General features: G+C 40.0%; 10 protein-coding genes across 13 annotated transcripts; 5 read left to right on the top strand and 5 right to left on the bottom strand.

Moving 5' to 3' along the window:
* Window positions 1-634: 634 nt before the first annotated feature.
* LOC125778633 (cuticle protein 16.5-like) lies at window positions 635-9,776 on the bottom strand. 3 transcript variants are annotated; one of them, XM_049457321.1, is made up of 2 exons: window positions 9,724-9,776; window positions 635-1,328 (listed from the first exon to the last, which is right to left on the bottom strand). In XM_049457321.1, exons 1-2 carry the CDS (start codon window positions 9,733-9,735, stop codon window positions 990-992), a joined length of 351 nt encoding a protein of 116 aa, XP_049313278.1. In that variant the 5' UTR covers window positions 9,736-9,776; the 3' UTR covers window positions 635-989. The 3 variants fall into 3 exon arrangements, with proteins under 3 accessions (XP_049313278.1, XP_049313277.1, XP_049313276.1); XM_049457320.1 differs by lacking the exon at window positions 9,724-9,776 and adding an exon at window positions 1,420-1,519 and having other exon boundaries at window positions 636-1,328; XM_049457319.1 differs by lacking the exon at window positions 9,724-9,776 and adding an exon at window positions 3,945-4,048 and having other exon boundaries at window positions 638-1,328.
* LOC125778636 (uncharacterized) lies at window positions 1,212-2,622 on the top strand. 2 transcript variants are annotated; one of them, XM_049457324.1, is made up of 2 exons: window positions 1,212-1,373; window positions 2,072-2,622. In XM_049457324.1, the coding sequence occupies exons 1-2, from the start codon at window positions 1,356-1,358 to the stop codon at window positions 2,366-2,368; spliced, it is 315 nt and encodes a 104-aa protein (XP_049313281.1). In that variant the 5' UTR covers window positions 1,212-1,355; the 3' UTR covers window positions 2,369-2,622. The 2 variants fall into 2 exon arrangements, with proteins under 2 accessions (XP_049313281.1, XP_049313282.1); XM_049457325.1 differs by lacking the exon at window positions 1,212-1,373 and adding an exon at window positions 1,870-2,008 and having other exon boundaries at window positions 2,072-2,452.
* Window positions 4,511-5,044, top strand: LOC105223433 (cuticle protein 16.5-like). The gene is made up of 2 exons (XM_011201165.2): window positions 4,511-4,580; window positions 4,673-5,044. The coding sequence occupies exons 1-2, from the start codon at window positions 4,569-4,571 to the stop codon at window positions 4,985-4,987; spliced, it is 327 nt and encodes a 108-aa protein (XP_011199467.2). The 5' UTR covers window positions 4,511-4,568; the 3' UTR covers window positions 4,988-5,044.
* Window positions 6,932-7,509, top strand: LOC105233907 (cuticle protein 16.5-like). Its single transcript, XM_011216119.3, has 2 exons — window positions 6,932-7,042; window positions 7,128-7,509. The coding sequence occupies exons 1-2, from the start codon at window positions 7,031-7,033 to the stop codon at window positions 7,437-7,439; spliced, it is 324 nt and encodes a 107-aa protein (XP_011214421.2). The 5' UTR covers window positions 6,932-7,030; the 3' UTR covers window positions 7,440-7,509.
* Window positions 9,121-9,803, bottom strand: LOC105222170 (cuticle protein 16.5-like). Its single transcript, XM_011199422.2, has 2 exons — window positions 9,724-9,803; window positions 9,121-9,643 (listed from the first exon to the last, which is right to left on the bottom strand). The coding sequence occupies exons 1-2, from the start codon at window positions 9,733-9,735 to the stop codon at window positions 9,194-9,196; spliced, it is 462 nt and encodes a 153-aa protein (XP_011197724.2). The 5' UTR covers window positions 9,736-9,803; the 3' UTR covers window positions 9,121-9,193.
* A 465-nt stretch (window positions 9,804-10,268) lies between these two features.
* Window positions 10,269-10,849, top strand: LOC105222084 (larval/pupal cuticle protein H1C). The gene is given in 3 exon segments (XM_019989015.3): window positions 10,269-10,360; window positions 10,430-10,608; window positions 10,610-10,849. Coding segments are annotated over 3 exon segments (375 nt in total). The 5' UTR covers window positions 10,269-10,348; the 3' UTR covers window positions 10,794-10,849.
* Window positions 10,850-12,632: 1,783 nt separating this feature from the next.
* On the bottom strand, window positions 12,633-13,187 carry LOC125778635 (cuticle protein 38-like). Its single transcript, XM_049457323.1, has 2 exons — window positions 13,125-13,187; window positions 12,633-13,039 (listed from the first exon to the last, which is right to left on the bottom strand). The coding sequence occupies exons 1-2, from the start codon at window positions 13,134-13,136 to the stop codon at window positions 12,728-12,730; spliced, it is 324 nt and encodes a 107-aa protein (XP_049313280.1). The 5' UTR covers window positions 13,137-13,187; the 3' UTR covers window positions 12,633-12,727.
* Window positions 13,188-16,923: 3,736 nt separating this feature from the next.
* On the bottom strand, window positions 16,924-17,513 carry LOC125778634 (cuticle protein 16.5-like). Its single transcript, XM_049457322.1, has 2 exons — window positions 17,375-17,513; window positions 16,924-17,282 (listed from the first exon to the last, which is right to left on the bottom strand). The coding sequence occupies exons 1-2, from the start codon at window positions 17,384-17,386 to the stop codon at window positions 16,968-16,970; spliced, it is 327 nt and encodes a 108-aa protein (XP_049313279.1). The 5' UTR covers window positions 17,387-17,513; the 3' UTR covers window positions 16,924-16,967.
* Window positions 17,514-17,920: 407 nt separating this feature from the next.
* LOC105223427 (cuticle protein 16.5-like) lies at window positions 17,921-18,425 on the top strand. The gene is made up of 2 exons (XM_011201158.4): window positions 17,921-17,985; window positions 18,058-18,425. The coding sequence occupies exons 1-2, from the start codon at window positions 17,974-17,976 to the stop codon at window positions 18,382-18,384; spliced, it is 339 nt and encodes a 112-aa protein (XP_011199460.2). The 5' UTR covers window positions 17,921-17,973; the 3' UTR covers window positions 18,385-18,425.
* Window positions 18,426-19,751: 1,326 nt separating this feature from the next.
* On the bottom strand, window positions 19,752-20,353 carry LOC105223428 (uncharacterized). The gene is made up of 2 exons (XM_011201159.3): window positions 20,197-20,353; window positions 19,752-20,133 (listed from the first exon to the last, which is right to left on the bottom strand). The coding sequence occupies exons 1-2, from the start codon at window positions 20,323-20,325 to the stop codon at window positions 19,840-19,842; spliced, it is 423 nt and encodes a 140-aa protein (XP_011199461.3). The 5' UTR covers window positions 20,326-20,353; the 3' UTR covers window positions 19,752-19,839.
* Between the last annotated feature and the right edge of the window lie 1,603 nt (window positions 20,354-21,956).

Below are 21,956 nucleotides of genomic sequence, written 5' to 3' on the forward strand. Positions count from 1 at the left end.
GTGATAGTTTTACGGTAGAAAATTTGACGACACTCATGTCTCAGCCCGAGGAAAATTGGAAAGCTATCAGCGAAGCGACAGCTTCAATCATGACACAACTGAGTCTGGGATAGAGTAGGCGTCCGTCAGTCCGTGACATAGAGGAGATAGAGATCACTCCCACCAAGTAAAATTTAATCAGGTGGTTCCACAGGAGAGTCTGTAGTTAAATCAGGCTTAGCGGATTGAAGCTCCGCACTCCGGCTTTTGATGCTTCCTCCTACTTACAAAAAATTATAAGAAACCAGAATATCAAGACACGGCGATGAGTCTTGGATCTATACTAACGACCCGGAAACAGACGATCAATCAACCGAATATCGTTTCAAAGGTGAGCCGAAGTCGAAAAAACCACATTTTTTATTCTTCTTCACTTTTCTCGCCAAATTTTCAAGTCAACTGAGAGCATTAAACCAGAATCGCTTGAAGCATTGAAGGCTATTCCAGAAATTTACTTTAAAAACTGTTTCGAGCATTGGAAAAACGTTGGCACAATTGTATTTGGGCCAGTGGGGATTACTTTGAGGGCGGGAGGACATACATTTTCAATAAGAATTTTAAAATTATGAACAAAGTCTTTTGCTCATATAAGTAATATTAGTAAATACTTAGTTTTAATTTTATTTTGATTTCCGAAATATTTCAAATATAGTTTGACGTAGTCTGTGAAGTATCTTATCACCCGGCCACAACGCATTAGTAATTTTCACCAACTACTTGAGATAATATTTGGTAAGCTTGACACACAAATTGAAATCACCAATATTACAGAAGCTAAAGTATGGCTATCCTCTCATTGCTTAAGATCAGGATCTCTTGCTCTTAAGTGTAAATGCTTAAGTTTTCTATAGTTTGCCAAATCAGTAACCAATTATATCTTCGGAATACATTAAGCATTTATTTTACAACGGTAAACATATCAGTCTTTTCTAACGTTCAGCAGTCTGTTCTTACCACAAAAGCGGGGCAGCTAGAGGAGCAGCAGCATAACGGGTGACGAGTGGAGCAGCCAAAGGAGCAGCGGCGTAGTGTGACGAAACCAATGGTGCGGCCAGAGGGGCAGCTGCGGCATAACGGGCAACCACAGCGGCGGCTACAGGGGCGGCGGCAACAATTGGAGCAGCGGCGATGCCATTGTAGTTGCGGGCGATCACTTGGCTGCTGGTGGCGGTCACCACTGGGGCTGGAGCGGCCACAACAGCGGCGGGAGCAGCGTAGGCCAATGGAGCGGCAGCAAGGAGACCGGGCTTGGCGGCGGCGCAGGCGATGAGGGCGAAGAGAACAACGGCCTGATTTAAGAGAAAGAGAATAAGCACATGAACATTGGCGATTTAGTAATATTAAATGTTAGCAAAGTGGTATTTAGGCAAAAGTACTTACGTATTTGAACATTTTGAGTGTGTGATTTAGCTTAGCTGAGCTGCGTCTTGAGCTTTAATTGATAACTGTCTGATGTCTTCTTGCAAGTTGTGCGCAATTTTTATATACAAAAGCGTTTTGTTTTGCTTTTTCTATTTTTCAAGTTCAACGCAGTTGCCCTTCAAATAATGCAATTCCAGTATAATTAACTCGTTGAAAATGCCACTGAATTTGACTACACAGTTATTTGGACAATCTTCATTGCAATTCAATGCCACAGTTGTATTTTGCCTTGTCGTTTGTTGGTTGGGTTTTGCATTACAATTTTGAACTAAATCAAAATGTACACATGCACTCTCTTGTAAATTACCCGAAATTTTGTTATGCGCAGGCGCGAACGCGGAGGAATGCCCCCTGAATTTGTGACTCGATTTTTTATAAATTTGTTTTGGTTTGGTGTTTGGTAAAGTTGAAGTGTAATAAATAAGCATGAGTCACAGCAAACATTAATATTAGGCCGTACTGCTTGGTATTTTATTCCCAAAACCAGAATAACATTTACTTCTTGCAACCACCGAAACCAAATGTACCAAGAAAAATGTTCAAAATCGTAAGTGTATTTAACGGAACTTTATTGTTTTCATGTTTACAATAATTTTCTATTTAATTTTAGGCGTTTGTTCTCACTGTTCTCATCGCCTGCACCGCTGCCAAATCTGGTGTTCTCGCTGCTATTCTCTTGACTTACTCCACTGACGGCGTCGTTGGGACCGCTCCAGCTCCAGTAGTGACTGCAACCAGCAGCCAAGTGATCGCTCGCAATAATGGCATTGCCGCTGCTCCAAGTGTTGCCACCACTCCAGTAGCTGCGCTCTTGGTGACCCGTTTTGCTGCCGCAGCTGCTTTGCCCACACAATTAACAGCGCCTCATTATGTTGCCCCCTTTGCCGCTGCCTCACTCTTCTGGTGAAATAGACGAAACAAATGCTTTTGTGAAATGAATGAAAATAAATTATTTATCTTATATGCCTAATTGAATCTAAGAGGTGATAATTATATATTATAAAGATTATCTGTTTCAAATGTTGGCCGCGGCTACACCTCAGATGGTCCAATCGACGAGCCCAAAACATGAAATTATATGCTCACCGTTGTTTTTTCTTGAATCTCTTCAAGATCGTTCGGCGTTGAAAACTTTCGAACGCGCAACGGCTGTTGAAAGTGAAAAGAGTTTCTGGATTGTTAAAGTCTTTGAAAAAGACTCTAGATTCTGTATGGCTTTACCAGCTTAAGTAGTATTCCTCATACGAACATGAATTTCTGTCGAGTTCAAAGTAAATTTTAGTTTCTTCAATAAAATAATAATGGTCCATTTTAACTATGCGCGCAATACGCTCTCTAATAGATCGACTCAACATTTTGTTTAAAGTTTTGGGAATGCGGCGTGGCTGACCTTTTAACCCCAAAAACGAAATGAAAGTCATCGGTCAGTCAACGTTTGGCTCCCTTTATCCTTTTTCTTTCTCTGTGTTCAGAACTCCAAAATTCCTTTCGCCATGAGTCCATTGGCCATATATATGGAACTCGATAGGAAAACAAGCAGTTGCCAAAGACCCACTATGGACATATGGAGATCAAACTTCGCCTGAACATAAAAAAGTAGATTATACATATATATTATAGCAAATACATATTTATTCATTTTCACAGTTCAGTTTCTATGTAAAAATTTCTGCCGAATTTCATGAAGATGTCTTGACAAACATAAAAGTTTTCAATACCAGAACTTAATTTTGATAGTTCAATTTCTATGGCAGCTATATGCTAGAGTGATCCAATATTTGGCTACAAATACTGAGTACTTTCTATGTGAGAAAAGAACAAGTGGGGGACTAGTTTCCGTACGTTTATATATGTACAAACTGACTAATGTGGGTAAATTGACCCTGCTCACCACACTGATATCATAATTATTTATTTTATAGAGTCTCCGACTGAATCGATTTTATGAGAAGCGACTACAACTATACTAATTCACTAGACTCGAAACATACTTAAAACTACACGCTCATTAAACATAATAAAACACTAACACATGTATAATTCAAACCGTTTTCAATTTCCTTTTATTTCGCATAATCAACAAGGTTTACCAGAGCGCAGCAGCCAACGGGGCAGCAGCATAATGGGAAACAACTGGGGCAGCCAAAGGAGCTGCGGCGTAGTGTGACGCAACCAATGGAGCGGCCAGAGGGGCAGCAGCGGCATAACGGGCAACCACTGGGGCGGCTACAGGGGCGGCGGCAACAATTGGGGCAGCAGCGATGCCATTGTAGTTGCGAGCGATCACTTGGCTGCTGGTGGCGGTCACCACTGGGGCTGGAGCGGCAACGACGGCGGCGGGAGCGGCGTAAGCCAATGGAGCGGCAGCAAGAAGACCGGGTTTGGCGGCAGCGCAGGCGATGAAGGCGAAGAGAACAATGGCCTGTTTGATAAGAAAATGATTAAAAACGATAGTTCTGAATACATTGATTTCAACAACTTACGTATTTGAACATTTTGGATGAGTTTGTGGTTGATTGGTTGCTTCTTGAGTGAACGTTGGCAAGTGATTGATGACAACTGCTTAATAAAGTCGGGTTTATATAGCAAACTTAATCACATTAACCGTTTTATCAAATTTTAAATATGCATGCTCAAATAAAATACCGATCTTCAAAAAGGGGAAACCGTAAATAACAGTAATAATAGAGTGTGCGAACTACCACTTCCCCTCATTACAATTCAATGCATTTCTCGTTGCTTGTGGTCAACTCTTTGTCGGAGCTACTGTAAACGACCACAAATACCTAAGCACGTGTGTCTGTATGTCGCTCGGCTTACACGCTTTGCATCTATAAGTCCGTGTTGGGAATTTTTAACTGTGGGAATTGAAGTTGTAGTGAAAATGCAAAAGAGACCCACAACCAATGCTAAACTTGAATTTTATTGTAATTCACCAAAATGATGCACTTTACATTTTTCAATCGCTAATTACTAAAGTGTTAAGAAGGTTTTATATTTCCACCAGTTGACTATAAATACCTAGCCGACTTTGGTCATAGGTATCAATCAATCTTAAGCTTTTGTTCAAGCAACAGTCGCAGACAAGCAAATCCAAACACTTCAATATGTTCAAATACGTAAGTTCTGCACAAAAATAAGACACTTATACATACAAGAAAGACATTGCTGTAAAGAAAATGTTGCTAAAATTTCTTTCATATTCTCACAGGCCGTTGTACTCTTCGCTCTGATCGCCTGCGCTGCCGCCAAGCCCGGTCTTCTTGCTGCCGGTCCTTTGGCTTACGCTGCTCCCGCCGCCGTCGTTGCCGCTCCAGCCCCAGTGGTGACCGCCACCAGGAACCAAGTGATCGCTCGCAACTACAATGGCATCGCTGCTGCTCCAATTGTTGCCGCCGCTCCTGTAGCCGCCCCTGTGGTTGCCCGCTATGCCGCTGCTGCCCCTCTGGCCGCTCCATTAGTTGGTGCACACTACGCCGCCGCTCCTTTGGCTGCCCATTATGCTGCGCCCCAACTTCTGTGGTGAAAAGTGTGTTGAATTGAATCTTGCCAAACGAATCAATAAACTAGTATAAATATTTAATTGAAGTTATTTTATTTATCTTGATGGGTGACATGGTAGCTTACGTGTTAGAGAACGTATTGTATATATTACTTCAACGGAGAAGCCTATGAAAGACGTACGACTAACACTATGTTCTATTTACCTTCATACCCTGACAATCTCATTACCTGTTTAGGTTTAGTCGATGTAGATTTCAGCTCATGTAATTTCGCATTCACCAATTTTCTTAGAAAAACACAGAAATACAAGATATTGTCTTAGTTTTTTTAAAAGAATATAGTAGGAGGAACTGATGGAAACTAATTTGAGTTCCAATTAATTCGTAGAAATTTGTCTTACAAACAATGTTAACTGAAATGTGGGTTAGCTGTCAGTAATTCAATCTTTTCTAGTGTTTTTAAAAGAGCCTTCTTTCTTCTAAACTAATTTCAGCGACTTTGGGTTTTTCTCGGTGTCCGCTCATTTTTCGGACCACATTCTTTAAATTTTTGAACAGTTTCGCCTTTTTATTCATAAACTCATATCTCGTCAACAGTAATGATGCATTTGTTGAATGTGGGGTTCTCAGCTACGCTGCCAAACATCTCTTGACTCGAATCATAAGAAATGTTGAGATTCTCTACTATCTGTCTGATGCCAACTCGACGATTTTTAAGCGATGTTCCTCTACCGTTTTCAATGGTGGTGTTAACTCAAATTTTAGTTTAATGAACGCTTTTGATGAATTTTTGATGATTTTTTAATGATGATTTTGAAACTTTTCGACAAACAATCTTATCTGCCCAAATACATTTTTTTTAGTTTGAAATTGAGTTTTATATAACAGAAACTGAACTTCTATTACTTGAAAAGAAATTTATTTCCATTGAATGTTATTGCAAACTCGGTGGGGATTTTCTAAAAAAAAGGACTCCGTTAGTGCCATATTCAGAAATAAAAGAATAACAGTGCTTTTCACGTCTTACCGTGCTGTTGTTCAGACGTTCTGCGGGCACATAACGAAATAGTGTTTCAATTTTATATTGTATATAAGGTAAGATTAAGATCTATACGACTTTGTATGCGTTTCAAACAAGGGTCAAAGCACTTTTGCGACTCATATTGGAGTATCTCCAAACCGTACTTATCAAACGCCTCTTAAGGTGTCAAGAAACGTTGACGCCTTAGTTTATCTTTAAGTCAATTTGTGTGGGATCCCGTGTAAACAAAATATTTTATATTCAAATGTTGATGTAATACTGAATATATGCTGGTACTTTTAATGCTTATAGTTGTCTCAACCTAACAGATCACATGGCGATTTTGCAATATCAGTTTGCGCACACCATCCATAGTTCTGGAACAACAATGGATTTTGGATGACAATCCCGAAATTCGTCTTGGATCCAATTCGCCATATCATCTATAAGCATAGGTCCTTGATGCAGCTCCATCGCCCAAAATGGAATTAAGTTTGTCGATGCACTGTTGCTGAGTTAATTCACATCGAAAATTAAAAAAAAATAATCGCCTGAAAGTGTTAATCCCATTTTTTGCCAAAATGAATATTTTAAGATACTATAAACAACACAAGTAGCGGTCGTATATCAAAACGTTCTGTGTATGTATAGTATAAGTCAAAAATGTCAAACTTACATAGGCAAAGTTAGAGTATATAAAATAGAGGACCACAAATAATGACCAAAAATGTATCTGCGCGACGAATAATAATAAACCCTTAAGACCATGGTGTGCATTCTTCTTTGAAGGTTTCCCAAATGCAACGAAAATACCGAAGGAAGGACGCCGTGTCAATAATTGTAAATTGATTTTAATATTATACTTTGGTAAATTAAAAATGTAAAACACGGTAAAAGAAATGCGACACATGAGTCACACCAAATATTGTACCGAATTTCATGAACGACTTGAGCTATAAATATTTAAGCGTGCTGATTTGGTTCAACAAACACACTTTGACTTCATTCAAGCCACAGCTAAGTCACGAGTTCAAACAACACCAACATGTTCAAATACGTAAGTACTCGTTTCAATAATTATCCATTCCAATTTTAGAAATAGCATCCTGATTAATACTTTTCTGTAATATAATTATTTACAGGCCGTCGTTCTCTTCGCCCTCATCGCTTGCGCCGCCGCCAAGCCCGGTTTGCTTGCTGCCGCTCCATTGGCCTACGCTGCTCCCGCCGCCGTTGTTGCCGCTCCAGCCCCAGTGGTGACCGCCACCAGCAGCCAAGTGATCGCACGCAACTACAATGGCATCGCCGCTGCTCCAATTGTTGCCGCCGCTCCTGTAGCTGCCCCTCTGGTTGCGCGTTATGCTGCTGCCCCAGTTGTAACCCGTTACGCGGCTGCTGCTCCTCTCACCACTCCACTTGCTGCTCACTATGCCGCTGCTCCACTCTTGTGGTGAACGAAATAAAGTTGATGTGATGAACCATCTGTAATAATTTTTCTGTGAAAAATATATAAATTCGAAACAAAATCGAGTTGTTTTACTGTAAATTTTGATTATGAAAATACCCTATACCAATATACATATAACGGGTGATCCAAGTATAGGTACCTTTTCAGTAGCCTTTTTTGACAGTTGACGCGGGAATTGTGTCAAGTGGTCATGCAATTTTTGTTCAGTATGGCTGGGGATTTCATAATAGAAAGACTTATTCCTAAACAGCGTTTACAAATCCTTCAACTTTATTACGAAAATTCACGTTCTGCGAAGAATGTGTTTCGCGCGCTTCGCTCAACTTATGGCCTCCATTAACAGCCTACTAATCAAACTATTCGAGACCAAGCATTCAATATTGGATAATATTCGACCGAATATACCACGTCTAGCACGCACTTTGAACTCATCACATCAATCAATAATTTTATTGAAAGAACATTTCGCTGAGCAGACAATTTCACGTTTTGGGCCGGTCGATGAGCCACCAAGATCGTGTGATATCACACCGTTAGACTTTTTCCTGTAGGGATATGTGAGGTTTAAAGTATATGCGGATAATCCGGTTCGTCAGTTACCAGTCGAAATGAGTCATGGAAACTTGGACTCAACGGATAGACCATCTGAGACGTAGCTAACATTTGAAAAAGATAATCTTAAAAAATAAATGTCTTTCGAATAGTAATTTTCATTCTCCCTTAAATTTGAAGTTTCTGTGTTTTTTCTTTCAAAAAAAAGTAGGGAACCTCTAAATGGGTTACTCTTTATTACATTTATGAAAATTCTATATTCTTCATGTAGGTCATTATGTGCTGGCGCAACGAAACTAAATCACTTGGGAACATTTACAAACGGATTTCTTTCATTTTCCTTTAATAACATGCAAGTTGAAGGTCCTATGTCTGCATAAAAACATCAGACACAATCACTGTTTGCAATTAGTTAATATATTTTTGGCAAAAAAGGTCACTCAACTTTTAAAAATGGTAAACTTTTGCACGAGCTCGACCTTGACACGAATTACCGAATTACAATCGCGACTTTTTCGAAAGAAGGCAATAGCTTGCAAATATCTGACATTTTTAGGAATAATAAAAAAAACATTGTTTGTTTAAGCAAAGCAGTCACCAAGTGCCATGTATTCATTGCACCCACCTTCAAAAATAGTCAACAATAAATGCCGACCAAAGAAATGTTAAATGAACAGTGGGTTGAAGAGAACCCAGTGTTTGTGTACGTGCCCCGACTACCTAACAAAGCTATTGGACACTGACTCTTAGCCGGTAGCGGAGTATCTTGGAATTTAATGCAAATTTGTTTCTGTGGCATACAAAATATGATTTAGTTTCAAATAATACAAGGCAAGTGCTGATTTTCAGGAGTTATTGCTACGGGAACTGTGGGTGAACCCTTCTAGCTGAGATTCTTATTCTTCAAACGGATGTGTTTTGGCTACAGTGAGGATACTTAGTCTAGAACCGGAAGGCGTGAGCTGCTTGAGCCATATGTAAAAGAATTGTTTCTGTTAACTCCCAAGTGAATGGCGCTTAGAGAACTTTCCTCACTTGCGAGAACTTTTACCCATGAACGAGAACTCCTCCAGCTGAGATTACAATATTACAATATAAAATGAAAGAAGTTCTTAAGATTGTTTCAATTCGATTTCTTTATTCCATGCTCATCATTTGATCTTTCCATTTCTCTATGCAATCCTTTATTTACCAAAGGAGGGAAGAGGCAAGTGGAGCTGCGGCATAATGAGACGCCACCAAAGGAGCAGCAGCTGCATAACGAGCAACAACTGGAGCAGCAGCAACCACCGGAGCAGCGGCGATTCCATTGTAGTTGCGAGCGATCACTTGGCTGCTGGTGGCGGTCACCACTGGAGCTGGAGCGGCAACAACGGGAGCTGGAGCAGCGACAACAGGGGCGGCTACTGGAGCGGCAGCATAGCGGGCAACAACAGGGGCGGCTACTGGTGCGGCGGCAACAACTGGAGCAGCAGCGATGCCATTGTAGTTGCGGGCGATCACTTGGCTGCTGGTGGCGGTCACCACTGGAGCTGGAGCAGCAACCACAGCGGCGGGAGCGGCGTAAGCCAATGGAGCGGCAGCAAGCAAACCGGGTTTGGCGGCAGCGCAGGCGATGAGAGCAAAGACAACAACAGCCTAGAAAAATGTGGAAGATATTTTATTTAAAGTTGTTACACACAATATTTTTGGATTAGTCCAGCAAGTGGAGAACTTACGTATTTGAACATTTTGGGATTGGTTTTGTTATTTATGACTCTTGATTTTTCAAAAGCTAGAGATTTAGTGATACCAAATACCAAAATTTGTGGCATATTTATACTGATTGTCGAGGATCGCATTCAAATAAATTTTGAATTTTTTTACAGTTAATTGTATAATAAAACAAGTGTGCACTGCATATTATTTTCAAATCGATATTTTACGGCTTGGCTTTGATCAGCCACTGATATTTTTGGTAATTTCCGATATCTCCACATTAGACATGCAAAAATATACACAAGTTTATGCATTATCACCTTCATGAGTGATTGCAAAGTGTTCGCTTCAGCATTATAAGCAGCAAGCCTTGGTAACCAGTATTACCGTTCGACTTTCCGCATAACAATTGTAGATAATACAATTAAAGTCGTCAATTCGTAAAATGCTCTGAATTCCAATGAGATGGAAGTAAACATTTAGACGCACATTTTTCATTTAAGTAAATGTCTATAGTGACTAATTATTTCAACCGACTTAAAATACCTTCATTGAGGGGCTATAAAAAGCCTGCGACACCACAAGAAGTTATCAAACATTTACCTACATTTACTCAAAAACCACCCAAACCAAAACTAATCAAAAATGTTCAAATACGTGAGTCGCTAATGTTCTATAATGATATTCTTATAATACATTGTAATCTTCAATAATTGATATTTATAGGCCGCTGTTCTCTTCGCTCTGATCGCCTGCGCCGCCGCCAAGCCCGGTCTCCTTGCTGCCGCTCCATTGGCCTATGCTGCTCCCGCCGCCGTCGTAGCTGCTCCAGCTCCAGTGGTGACTGCCACCAGCAGCCAAGTGATCGCCCGTAACTACAATGGCGTTGCCGCTGCCCCTGTCGTTGGTTGTCGCTGCTCCAGCTCCTGTAGTCACCGCCACCAGCAGCCAAGTGATCGCTCGTAACTACAATGGCATCGCCGCTGCACCAGTTGTTGCCGCAGCCCCCGTGGTAGCCCGTTATGCTGCCGCTGCTCCTTTGGTCGCAGCTCATTATGCTGCCGCTCCTCTGGCTACAGCTCTGTGGTAAATGTTGCTGAAAAATTGAAATAAACGGAATTCGATACAAAAAAATTTAAAATCTTTAAAGACTTAGCTTAGATCTTCTTCTAGAGAAGTAGAAGTCATGTTATTTAAGTTATTTCCTAACTTTCCGAGATATTGGAGATAAATGAAGTGGTTTCCTCTACACCAAATTCATCTTTGACTCTTTGACGCATTGAATGCCTCGTACGATTTGATTTCTTGTACTTTGTTCCATGGAAAGAGTCACCAGCTGTTCTCTAGATTCTATAAGTATGACCAATCAGGTATTAAAATTTATAATGGAAAGAAGCCTGCAATATCCAGGATATTACAACAGCAATGGCTATTGAATTTAGAACCGCTTGCAATCTTTTATCCTTGACGTCCACTCTGTATTTATTCTTATTATAGTTGAATATTTAAAATGACTTCTGCGATAATTTTTATGGTCGATAATGATTCGCTGAGATGAGAAACCCACTAATCTTTCCTTCTTTCAGACATTTGAGCATAATGTGACATTATGTCTTCTATTCACCATTTCTCTATTGGCTGTCTTTGCGAACTGATCTCTCAAAAAATTACATGTGAGAGCAGCAGCAAAGTTATCAAGGGTCCCCACAGTAAGAGGCGTAGAGTCTGTTAACATTGGCATCCTAACGATGACTACTCCTCTTGGACTTAGAAAATAAACTCCATCTGGTATCTCAATGGACCAACCTGGTCTATGCGTGGCTTATTAAACATCTTCTTTTTCTTTATTAGCGTAGGCACTTACGCTTACGTGGTTATAGCCGAGGTATTGCGTGGAATACTTGCTGGAGTGTTTTTCATCCATTCGTAAAACATGACCTGGCCAGTGTTGCTCCTGTTTCTTAATTCGCTGAACTATGTCAACGTATCGTGCAGCTCATGGTTCGATCGACTAAGACATTCTCCGTTGCCAATGCACAAAGAACCATAAAACTTCCGTAGAACCTTCCGAAAGTTGTACCTGTTGGCAAGAGATATTCTGCGTTGGATTTTGAGGTTGAGGTTGTTGTTGCCGTTAATGCTGATTCCAAAATAAACGAAATTATCTACGACTTCGAAGTTATGACCGTCAATAGTGATTTGGGAGTCAAGTTGGGAGAGCGAAGACTGTTTGTTTCATGACGGGGAGATATTTTGTCTTGGAGGTTGTGGCCATGTGTAAAAGCTCACACAAATTTAAGGAAAGTTCTCTGAGCGCCATTCACTTGGGAGGGACCCAAAACGTTTCTTTTACATGTGGCTCAAAACAGCTCACTACTTCCGGTCTTAAACCCAAATATCCACTGGATAGCAAAAACACATTCCGTTTGAAAGTGAAAACCCTCAACAGGGTTGAGTGAAGCATTTGGGAGCCGCCACGTAAAAAAATACTCCCAATGAAAGAATAGCAAACATAGTCCCACTTTAATAAGGCCCACAAATCAGAAATAGTTTTATAGTTTTACCCAAATACGTCAGTAAAGAAACTTAGTCCAAGAATAACTTATAATCCGTTTTTTATTGCAGATGTCGTTCACCTTCACAGTATCTGCTCATAAAACATAATCTTAACCCGTTTGATCGTTGTCATCGAAGGGAGAGAGTACTTTCCTCGGGCTGTTCACATTCTCGGCAAATCCCAAACGTTACTTATACCTTGAACAGATGCCTTTACAAAATTTGGCACAGATTGTTGTCAAAGGCAACGCTATAGCCTTCGATAAATTACTCAGGTTGGACCACTCTTGCATTTAGTTGCTATACAAACTGACCGATCAAAATCAAGATAAGGTATTCAGAAAATATATTTTTCCTTATTATGTTATTTATTTACAAAAATCCTTAACAACACAGCTATATGGTCCGTCTCTAACAATTAGACTATAAGTTATTTCCTTAAGAAGTTATTTCGAATTTGCATTTCGTTCACCACAAGAGTGGACCAGCAGCATAGTGGGCAGCAAGAGGAGCGGCGAGAGGAGCAGCAGCCGCGTAACGGGCTACAACTGGGGCGGCAGCATAACGCGCAACCAGAGGGGCGGCTACAGGAGCGGCGGCAACAATTGGAGCAGCGGCGATGCCATTGTAGTTGCGTGCGATCACTTGGCTGCTGGTGGCGGTCACCACAGGAGCTGGAGCGGCGACGACGGCGGCGGGAGCAGCGTAAGTCAAAGGAGCGGCAGCAAGCAGACCGGGCTTGGCGGCGGCGCAAGCGATGAGGGCGAAGAGAACGACGGCCTGTAAATAATTATATTACAGGAAAGTATTAATCAGGATGCTATTTCTAAAATCGAAATGGATAATTATTGAAACAAATACTTACGTATTTGATCATGTTGGTGTTGTTTGAACTCGTGGTTTAGTTGTGGTTTGAATACAGTCAAAGTGTGTTTGTTGAATCAGAGCAACACGCTTAAATAACGGGTGATTTTTTTGAGGTTAGGATTTTCATGCATTAGTATTTGACAGATCACGTGGGATTTCAGACATGGTGTCAAAGAGAAAGATGCTCAGTATGCTTTGACATTTCATCATGAATAGACTTACTAAGGAGCAACGCTTGCAAATCATTGAATTTTATTACCAAAATCAGTGTTCGGTTCGAAATGTGTTTTATCGACAAATTTTGTTCAGCGATGAGGCTCATTTCTGGTTGAATGGCTACGTAAATAAGCAAAATTGCCGCATTTGGGGTGAAGAGCAACCAGAAGCCGTTCAAGAACTGCCCATGCATCCCGAAAAATGCACTGTTTGGTGTGGTTTGTACGCTGGTGGAATCATTGGACCGTATTTTTCAAAGATGCTGTTGGACGCAACGTTACGGTGAATGGCGATCGCTATCGTTCGATGCTAACAAACTTTTGTTGCCAAAAATGGAAGAACTGAACGTGGTTGACATGTGGTTTCAACAAGATGGCGCTACATGCCACACAGCTCGCGATTCTATGGCCATTTTGAGGGAAAACTTCGGACAACAATTCATCTCAAGAAAATGGACCCGTAAGTTGGCCACCAAGATCATGCGATTTAACGCCTTTAGACTATTTTTTGTGGGGCTTACGTCAAGTCTAAAGTCTACAGAAATAAGCCAGCAACTATTCCAGCTTTGGAAGACAACATTTCCGAACGAAAATTCGGGCTATTCCGGCCGAAATGCTCGAAAAAGTTGCCCAAAATTGGACTTTCCGAATGGACCACCTAAGACGCAGCCGCGGTCAACATTTAAATGAAATTATCTTCAAAAAGTAAATGTCATGAAACAATCTAACGTTTCAAATAAAGAACCGATGAGATTTTGCAAATTTTATGCGTTTTTTTTTTAAAAAAATTTTTCAAGCTCTTAAATAATCACCCTATATTTATAGCTCAAGTCGTTCATGAAATTCGGTACAATATTTGGTGTGAATCATGTGTCGCATTTCTTTTACCGTGTTTTACATTTTTAATTTATCAGAGTATTAAAATCAATTTACAATTATTGACACGGCGTCCTTCCTTCAGTTTTTTCGTTGCATTTTGGAAACCTTCAAAGAAGAATGCACACCATGGTCTTAAGGGTTTATTATTATTCGTCGCGCAGATACATTTTTGGTCATTATTTGTGGTCCCCTATTTGCATACTTATAAGGAATAGGCGGATAGAGGGAAATAAAAAGTGAACTAAAATAAAGCATAATAATTATACCTTTGACGTACTTATAAGGAATAGGCGGATAGAGGGAAATAAAAAGTGAACTAAAATAAAGCATAATAATAGTACCTTTGCGTACTTATAAGGAATAGGCGGATAGAGGGAAATAAAAAGTGAACTAAAATAAAGCATAATAATTATACCTTTGATTTCGAGACCTTCTTGATATATAGGTGTTTTGGTTAAATTTTCTATCATAATTGCTTTCATATGTGCTTTATTTATTTCAAAGTAAGTAAGATGGTATTAGTTAAGTTATAATCTCCCTTAGGAATCTTTAAAGCTCTGGAGCGGTTTCCATATTTTCACATTTCTATGAATTTCTTTCAGCTTTCAAGTTCACAATTATCTGATCAAATTTCACTCGCACTGGTCCATATAAACTTAACCCGACAACCTTTTTTATGTTCGTCTGAAGTTTAATCTACTTGTAGTATGTCAAATGATGTGTGTTTGGCAACTGTCTTTTACGACGCGAACATTTTGTGGGGCGATTTTTACAATGAAGAAAAATGTTCACTATGAGTGTATGTCAAGCATCGATAACCTCGAAAACGGCAGAGCAACGTCGCTTAAAAATCGTCGTGTTGGCATCAGACAGATAGTAGAGAATCTGAACATTTCTTATGGTTCGAGTCAAAAGATGTTTGGCAACGTAGCTGAGGAGCCTACACTGAAGGCCATCCCAGCCGAGGATTATAACAAGTGTATGGAAGAACACATTAAGCGTTGACATGCTTGTATGGATTTAAAAAGAGAATAGTTTGAAAATTAAAAATACGAGGGCTGCTATATATATTTCGTAATAATGAAAATAGGAATATTTATAAACAAAAGTGTTTTTTTTTTTCGTTGGATTTGGCTCGCCTTGGAAGACCCACACGGTCGATTGCTGTTTTGTTTCGGGCTCATACGCATAGATCCATGATTCGTCACCTGTGACGATCTTATAAACGTCTTTTGAAGCACCGCGATCGTATTTTTTCAGCATTTCTTTACACCAATCCACACGAGCCTTTTTTTGAGCGATTGTCAAATTGTGCGGGATCCAACGAGAACAAACCTTTTTTATATCGAATGTATGCTGGTGGGAGAAATGCATAGGCATGCCTCTATCTGAAGGTATGTTACATGACGGTCTTGCATTATCAGTTCACGTACGGCATCGATGTTTTCTGGCACAACGGCTGTTTTGGACGACCTTCACGGAATTCGTCTTTGAGCGAGCGTCGGCCACGATTGAATTCGTTGTACCAGTTTTTCACAGTGCTATAGGATGGTGCTTCATAGCCATACAAAGATTTTAGTTCATCGATGCACTCTTGTCATGATAATCCACGTCGAAAGTTGTGAAAAATGATCGCACGAAAAGTTCCCGAGTTAATTCCATTTTTTGGCCGAGATGAATTTTTTAATTCCCTGTAAATAAAACAATTCACGATTAAATGACCAAACGTTCTGAGTGATGTTATGCTAAAAACTGTCAAATGGAAATGTCAGATTGCACCTGGCAACACTTAGTGTTGCCTAGTCCAGAAATATATATAGCAGCCTATGTAACGAATTGTACTTGTATTGTAGATAAATATACTTTTTGCATTTTACGGGCTAACAATTGTCATATTATGTTGTATGTATTGAAATGATCAGAGTGATAAGGCGAAGAAATTCCATCCCATGGCAATAAAGATGAAATGGCAAGTCTACATATAAAGCAATAGAAAAATATCGAATTAGTCTTAGCGTGTCTACTTTTCGGTTAATATTTTTATGTTAATCAAATTTTAACCAAATAATTCGAACATAAGCTATTTTTCTTGCGTTTCTTCTTGTACATATTTTTATAGAGCTAGGTCAATACCTTGCATTTCCACGTCTTTCTGAGAAAATTGGTGGATATGAAATTATCTTAGCCGAAATCTATGTACACCGATTGAACCCAAAGAGGTAATGAGATTGTAAAGGTATGAGGGTAAAAAGAACATAATGTTCCTCGTAAGCCAAATGTCATTACTTGCATTGTGATAAGCGCTCTCCAATTTCAAAAGAATTATTGATTTTTGATAACACACAAGTAAATTTGTATCTCCTTTCATATAGCTCTCCGTCGAAGTAATAAATACACGCTGCATAGCTGCAACATCTTTGTAAGGCAAATCTTATCCACATAAAACAATGCAAAAATAAAGAGGCTTCCCAATATCTGAATAATATCTTTACTCAGACTCACAGCTTCTATTGAAAGCATTGGTTATTCCCATTCTGAATGTAGAAATGTAACTAATGTAAAACGAAATACAAAAACGACTGACGCTTTCAGATTAGGATAGATACTCGTAAAATTATGAACCACTGCACACACGCTTCCCAAACATGAAGCTGCTCTACAACCCACCAATCTAAATAAAATAACTTCAATTAAATATTTATACTAGTTTATTGATTCGTTTGGCAAGATTCAATTCAACACACTTTTCACCACAGAAGTTGGGGGGCAGCATAATGGGCAGCCAAAGGAGCGGCGGCGTAGTGTGACGCAACCAATGGAGCGGCCAGAGGGGTAGCAGCGGCATAACGGGCAACCACAGGGGCGGCTACGGGAGCGGCGGAAACAATTGGAGCAGCAGCGATGCCATTGTAGTTACGAGCGATCACTTGGCTGCTGGTGGCGGTCACCACTGGGGCTGGAGCAGCTACGACGGCGGCGGGAGCAGCGTAGGCCAATGGAGCGGCAGCAAGGAGACCGGGTTTGGCGGCGGCGCAGGCGATCAGAGCGAAGAGTACAACGGCCTGTGTGAATATGAAAGAATTTTTAGTAACAGTTTCTTAACAAGAATGTTTTTTTTCTATGTATATGTGTTTAATCTTTGTGAGGAACTTACGTATTTGAACATATTGAAGTGTTTGGATTTGCTTGTCTGCGACTGTTGCTTGAACAAAAGCTTAAGATTGATTGATACCTATGACCAAAGTCGGTTAGGTATTTATAGTCAACTGGTGGAAATATAAAACCTTCTTAACACTTTAGTAATTAGCGATTGAAAAATGTAAAGTGCATCATTTTGGTGAATTACAATAAAACTCAAGCTTAGCATTGGTTGTGGGTCTCTTTTGCATTTTCACTACAACTTCAATTCCCACAGTTAAAAATTCCCAACACGGACTTTTGGATGCAAAGCGTGTAAGCCGAGCGACATACAGACACACGTGCTTAGGTATTTGTGGTCGTTTACAGTAGCTCCGACAAAGAGTTGACCACAAGCAACGAGAAATGCATTGAATTGTAATGAGGGGAAGTTGTTATTTACGGTTTCCCCCTTTTGAAGATCGGTATTTTATTTGAACATGCGTATTTAAAATTTTATAAAGCGGTTAATGTGATTAAATTTGCTATATAAATCCGATTTTATTAAGCAGTTGTCATCAATCACTTGCCAACGTTCACTCAAGAAGCAACCAATCAACCACAAACTCATCCAAAATGTTCAAATACGTAAGTTGTTGAAATCAATGTATTTAGAATTACCGTTTTTAATCACTTGTATTCTTTTTACGTATAAAACAGGCTGTAGTTCTCTTCGCTCTGATCGCCTGCGCCGCCGCCAAACCCGGTCTTCTTGCTGCCGCTCCATTGGCTTACGCTGCTCCCGCCGCCGTCGTTGCCGCTCCAGCCCCAGTGGTGACCGCCACCAGCAGCCAAGTGATCGCTCGCAACTACAATGGTATCGCCGCTGCTCCAATTGTTGCCGCTGCTCCCGTAGCCGCCCCTGTCGTTGCCCGTTATGCCGCTGCTGCCCCTCTGGCCGCTCCATTAGTTGCGTCACCCTACGCCGCCGCTCCTTTGGCTGCTCCAGTTGTTTCCCATTATGCTGCTCCCCAACTTCTGTGGTGAAAAACGTATTGAAAATTTGATGACTAAAGGAAATAAATATTTATTAATTCGAAAATACATCAATCTTATTTACCTTACCCCTCTTTCTGATTCGGGGAATTGTATGAAAACATTTAGGTATTACAGTACTCTTCTCTTTTATTACACTTATTGGTTTTGAAAATTTCTTTCCGTGCTAACATTTTCAGAATAAATGTCCCAAAAATAGATTAGTGCAGAATCTTTTGAAAAAGAAAATGAAGAAAGAGGTTCATAGTAGTTTAAATCCCGTCGAAACCGAAACAAAAGTTTCTTATGGCGACCAACCCTTTGAGTGCATTCGGCTTTACCGAAAGGTACATTGGAGTGATCATTATATTCACATACGCGAGCACTATTTATTCAAGCAGTAAATAAAAAATAAATCGGTAGTCATTTTAGTCATCATGAAACGTTTTATTGAGCGAAATTTCCAGAAATCTGGCTTCGCAGATAATACGTTATCTTAGGTTAGGTAAATAGACTCATTACTCGTGAAGCCGTGCATAATCCCACATGGAACGCTTGTTCGCTGTGATGCGTAGCAAACTTCTGGGAATGTTTCAAAAACATAATAATGTATCTATTTCAACCAATTTGGCGGGTTCGAAAAAAATATGGCAACCGAGATGTTTCAACCTTAGTCTCGCGAATGCTGAACAGTGGGAGGAGAAAGTGTGTAAATGTTTCCACTTTATATTACTCACATCGACTCTGACAAGCAGTTACTTTGACATAACAGTTCAATGTTCCTTTAATGTTCTACTCTGAGCCCGGAGGCTTTAGCAACCGTCAAGTGTTGGTTGCCATTCAAATTTTGATTGCTGACCAACGCAACTTCAGCTCGCGAGAAGTCCACAGCTCCAGCGATCGAATATACGAAGATAAGGGAACCCATTCCCATCCTGATGGAATTTGGTTGTGCAAGCTCATCAGTTTTATTATAAGAACTCGCAGTTCTTATATTACAAACCATAACAAATTAACCTGAACTCTGCAAATACCATATATGCATACGACTATAACTTAGGAAGTGAGCCGATACAATATTTGACTGAAATTTCGCAACAATCTTTGGATTCTATGTTAACAGATTTGCTACATATGTACTAACAAATCTTTGACTTTTTCCTCGGTTAATTTCTTTTTAAAAAGTTAAGATCTCGTTAAATTCAGTGTTTATTATAGCACTGAATTATTTCTACCCCCGAGAAGGATATAACAACATTAAATCTCTTAGTTTTAGGGAAGGAAATTAGCCAGTTTTAATCCATAGATCTCACTGTAATGAACTGTATTTAACGGACTTAGTCGAATATTTTCCGAATAATAGAGAAAACATAAACTAATAGAGTTTCAAATCAAATGCGTTTATTACGAATCCAGGCCGAGAGCAACCTTGTCCAATCAATATCTATGTAATAGGTATTTGTAATTCTACAACAGGACTGGAGCAGCAGCGGTGTATTTCAATGGTGCTACAGGAGCAACTGGCGCAACTGCGGCGGAGTACACGGCAGGCACCACAGCGGCGCCGTAGTTCTGTCTCACATCGATCGAGCTGCTGGCGTAGGCCGCATCCAAGTGCGCGTTGGCATAGGCGATGGGAGCCGCAGCGTAAGCGGCTGTCACTGAGGCAACGACGGGTGCGGCAGCCAGTGGCGTGGCGACTGGAGCGAGAAACTGTGGCTTGGCGGCGGCGCAGGCGATGAAGGCGCACAGAACAATGATCTGCAAGGAACCAAATTAAATATCGAGTAAACTATTTCATGGTAGGAAGTATTTTCTACTTACGAATTTGGCCATTTTGAGCGTTTTGAGGATACTGCAAATTGAGATTGTGTTTCCCCCGCTGACTGCAAGCGCTTTTATACCCAGCCAAATTCGGCGGGAGTTGCATAATTCAGTTCCGTACTTTGCCATTGAAACGTGCGTTGAATTCCATGCCGAATAAAGTTTCGTATTTAGGTGCAAATGTGCTCGTATACTTGAATATGGGGCACTGAGGAGAATGCAAGAGAATATAAAAATGTAAACATTTGGTCAAAAAGATAAAAACAAAAAAACATATGCAATAATTTGCTTAGAGTTGCTTTGCATAGTTTTTGATAGTTTCTGCTTTGACTGCTTTACAAAAGTCCAAGTTGCACCATACGAGGGCGTGTGATTAGAAAAATTGATTGAAGTTGTTAAATGTTTTTTGTTGTGGTTGAGATGAGTATTTGTATAGTCGTTGTTGGTCAATCAGGAAACTCGAGGATGTGATACAATATAATCCATTTCTTTCTAAAAATTCACAGAAATTACGGAACATTTCACAAAATCTTTCTTTGCAGATTTTAAGAGTCTGCCGTATTCTTCATTCCTTCGACAATTTAAAGAATAAAAAAATTGAGTCAAAATGACCTTCATATTTTATTTGAATATTTTATTTGTTGCTTGAATTGCTTTAGAAGTTCGCGCTTTCAAGCTTCGTCTTCAGGACTGTTAATATTCTTATTAAATATCCACACCTCGTATAAATACGACATGCAAAACCAACACATCCGACGAAACAACTACAAGAAAAACTCGAGCGCTTTTACGAGCTATTTATGTAAATATTGCGAAATTCATTTGCTCAGTGGAATTCAAAGGATTTTGTACAATTTCATTGTTTTTTAAATAATAATAAAACAAATCTCACATACATACATACATTCAATGCGCAAACACTATAGTTTTTGTTTAAAGAAAACAATTATTTGCATTTAATTTTTTTTATACAAATCGCCTTCATAATAAGCTCTTGAGACAATAACGGGTGATCAAGGATGAAGCACTTTTTTCGATAGCCTTTTTGACAACCAAAATTGGAGCTTTGGGAACGAAGAGAAACCTGAAGAGATTCAAAAGCTGGCATTTCATCCAGAAACACAACGGTTTGGTGTGCTTCGTGGGCCGGTGAAATCAGCGGTCCATGCTAACCGATTATTTGATGCTTGAAATTGAAGCTCGTGATCTTGGTTTCAACAAGACGGCGCCACTTACCACACAGGGCATCAATCACTGGATTTATTGAGAGAACACTTCAGTGAGCAGATAATTTCACGTTTTGGGTCGATCTATTGGCCGCCATCAAGGTCGTGTGATATCACACCGCTAGACTTTTTTCTGTGAGGATATGTAAAGTTTAAAGTCTATGCGGACAATTCCACTTCGATTCAGACCTTGGACCAAGACATCACGCTTGTCATCGAAAATTGCACTCAAAGGATAGACTATCTGGGACGTCACCCTTTATAAGCATGCCAACTTTTAATCCAATTATCCATGCATTTGTTAAATAATAATCCTGGGATGGTCTTTTGTGTCTTCGGGGAATTTCGTTTTTTTTCAGTTTCGGCATCTTTTTTTGAGCGTCATTCACTAGATTGTTGGGGGGTTTCAACCGCATTGTCATAAAGCCATGTCCCTTCTCCAGACCTCTACTCAACGTCGTTTTCGCAATAGTTTCGGACTACTTGTAAGTAGGCAATTGATAAGTAAAGTCATCTCTCGATTAACAAAAACCA

Source organism: Bactrocera dorsalis, chromosome 5 (genome assembly GCF_023373825.1).
Source record: "Bactrocera dorsalis isolate Fly_Bdor chromosome 5, ASM2337382v1, whole genome shotgun sequence".
NCBI lineage: Eukaryota > Metazoa > Arthropoda > Insecta > Diptera > Tephritidae > Bactrocera > Bactrocera dorsalis.

Coding starts and splice junctions, on each gene's coding strand:
- LOC105223428 (XM_011201159.3), bottom strand. CDS start 20,325: ATGGCAAAGTACGGAACTGAATTATGCAACTCCCGCCGAATTTGGCTG. Junction 20,134..20,196: donor CGCTCAAAATGGCCAAATTC/GTAAGTAGAAAA, acceptor GGTTCCTTGCAG/ATCATTGTTCTGTGCGCCTT.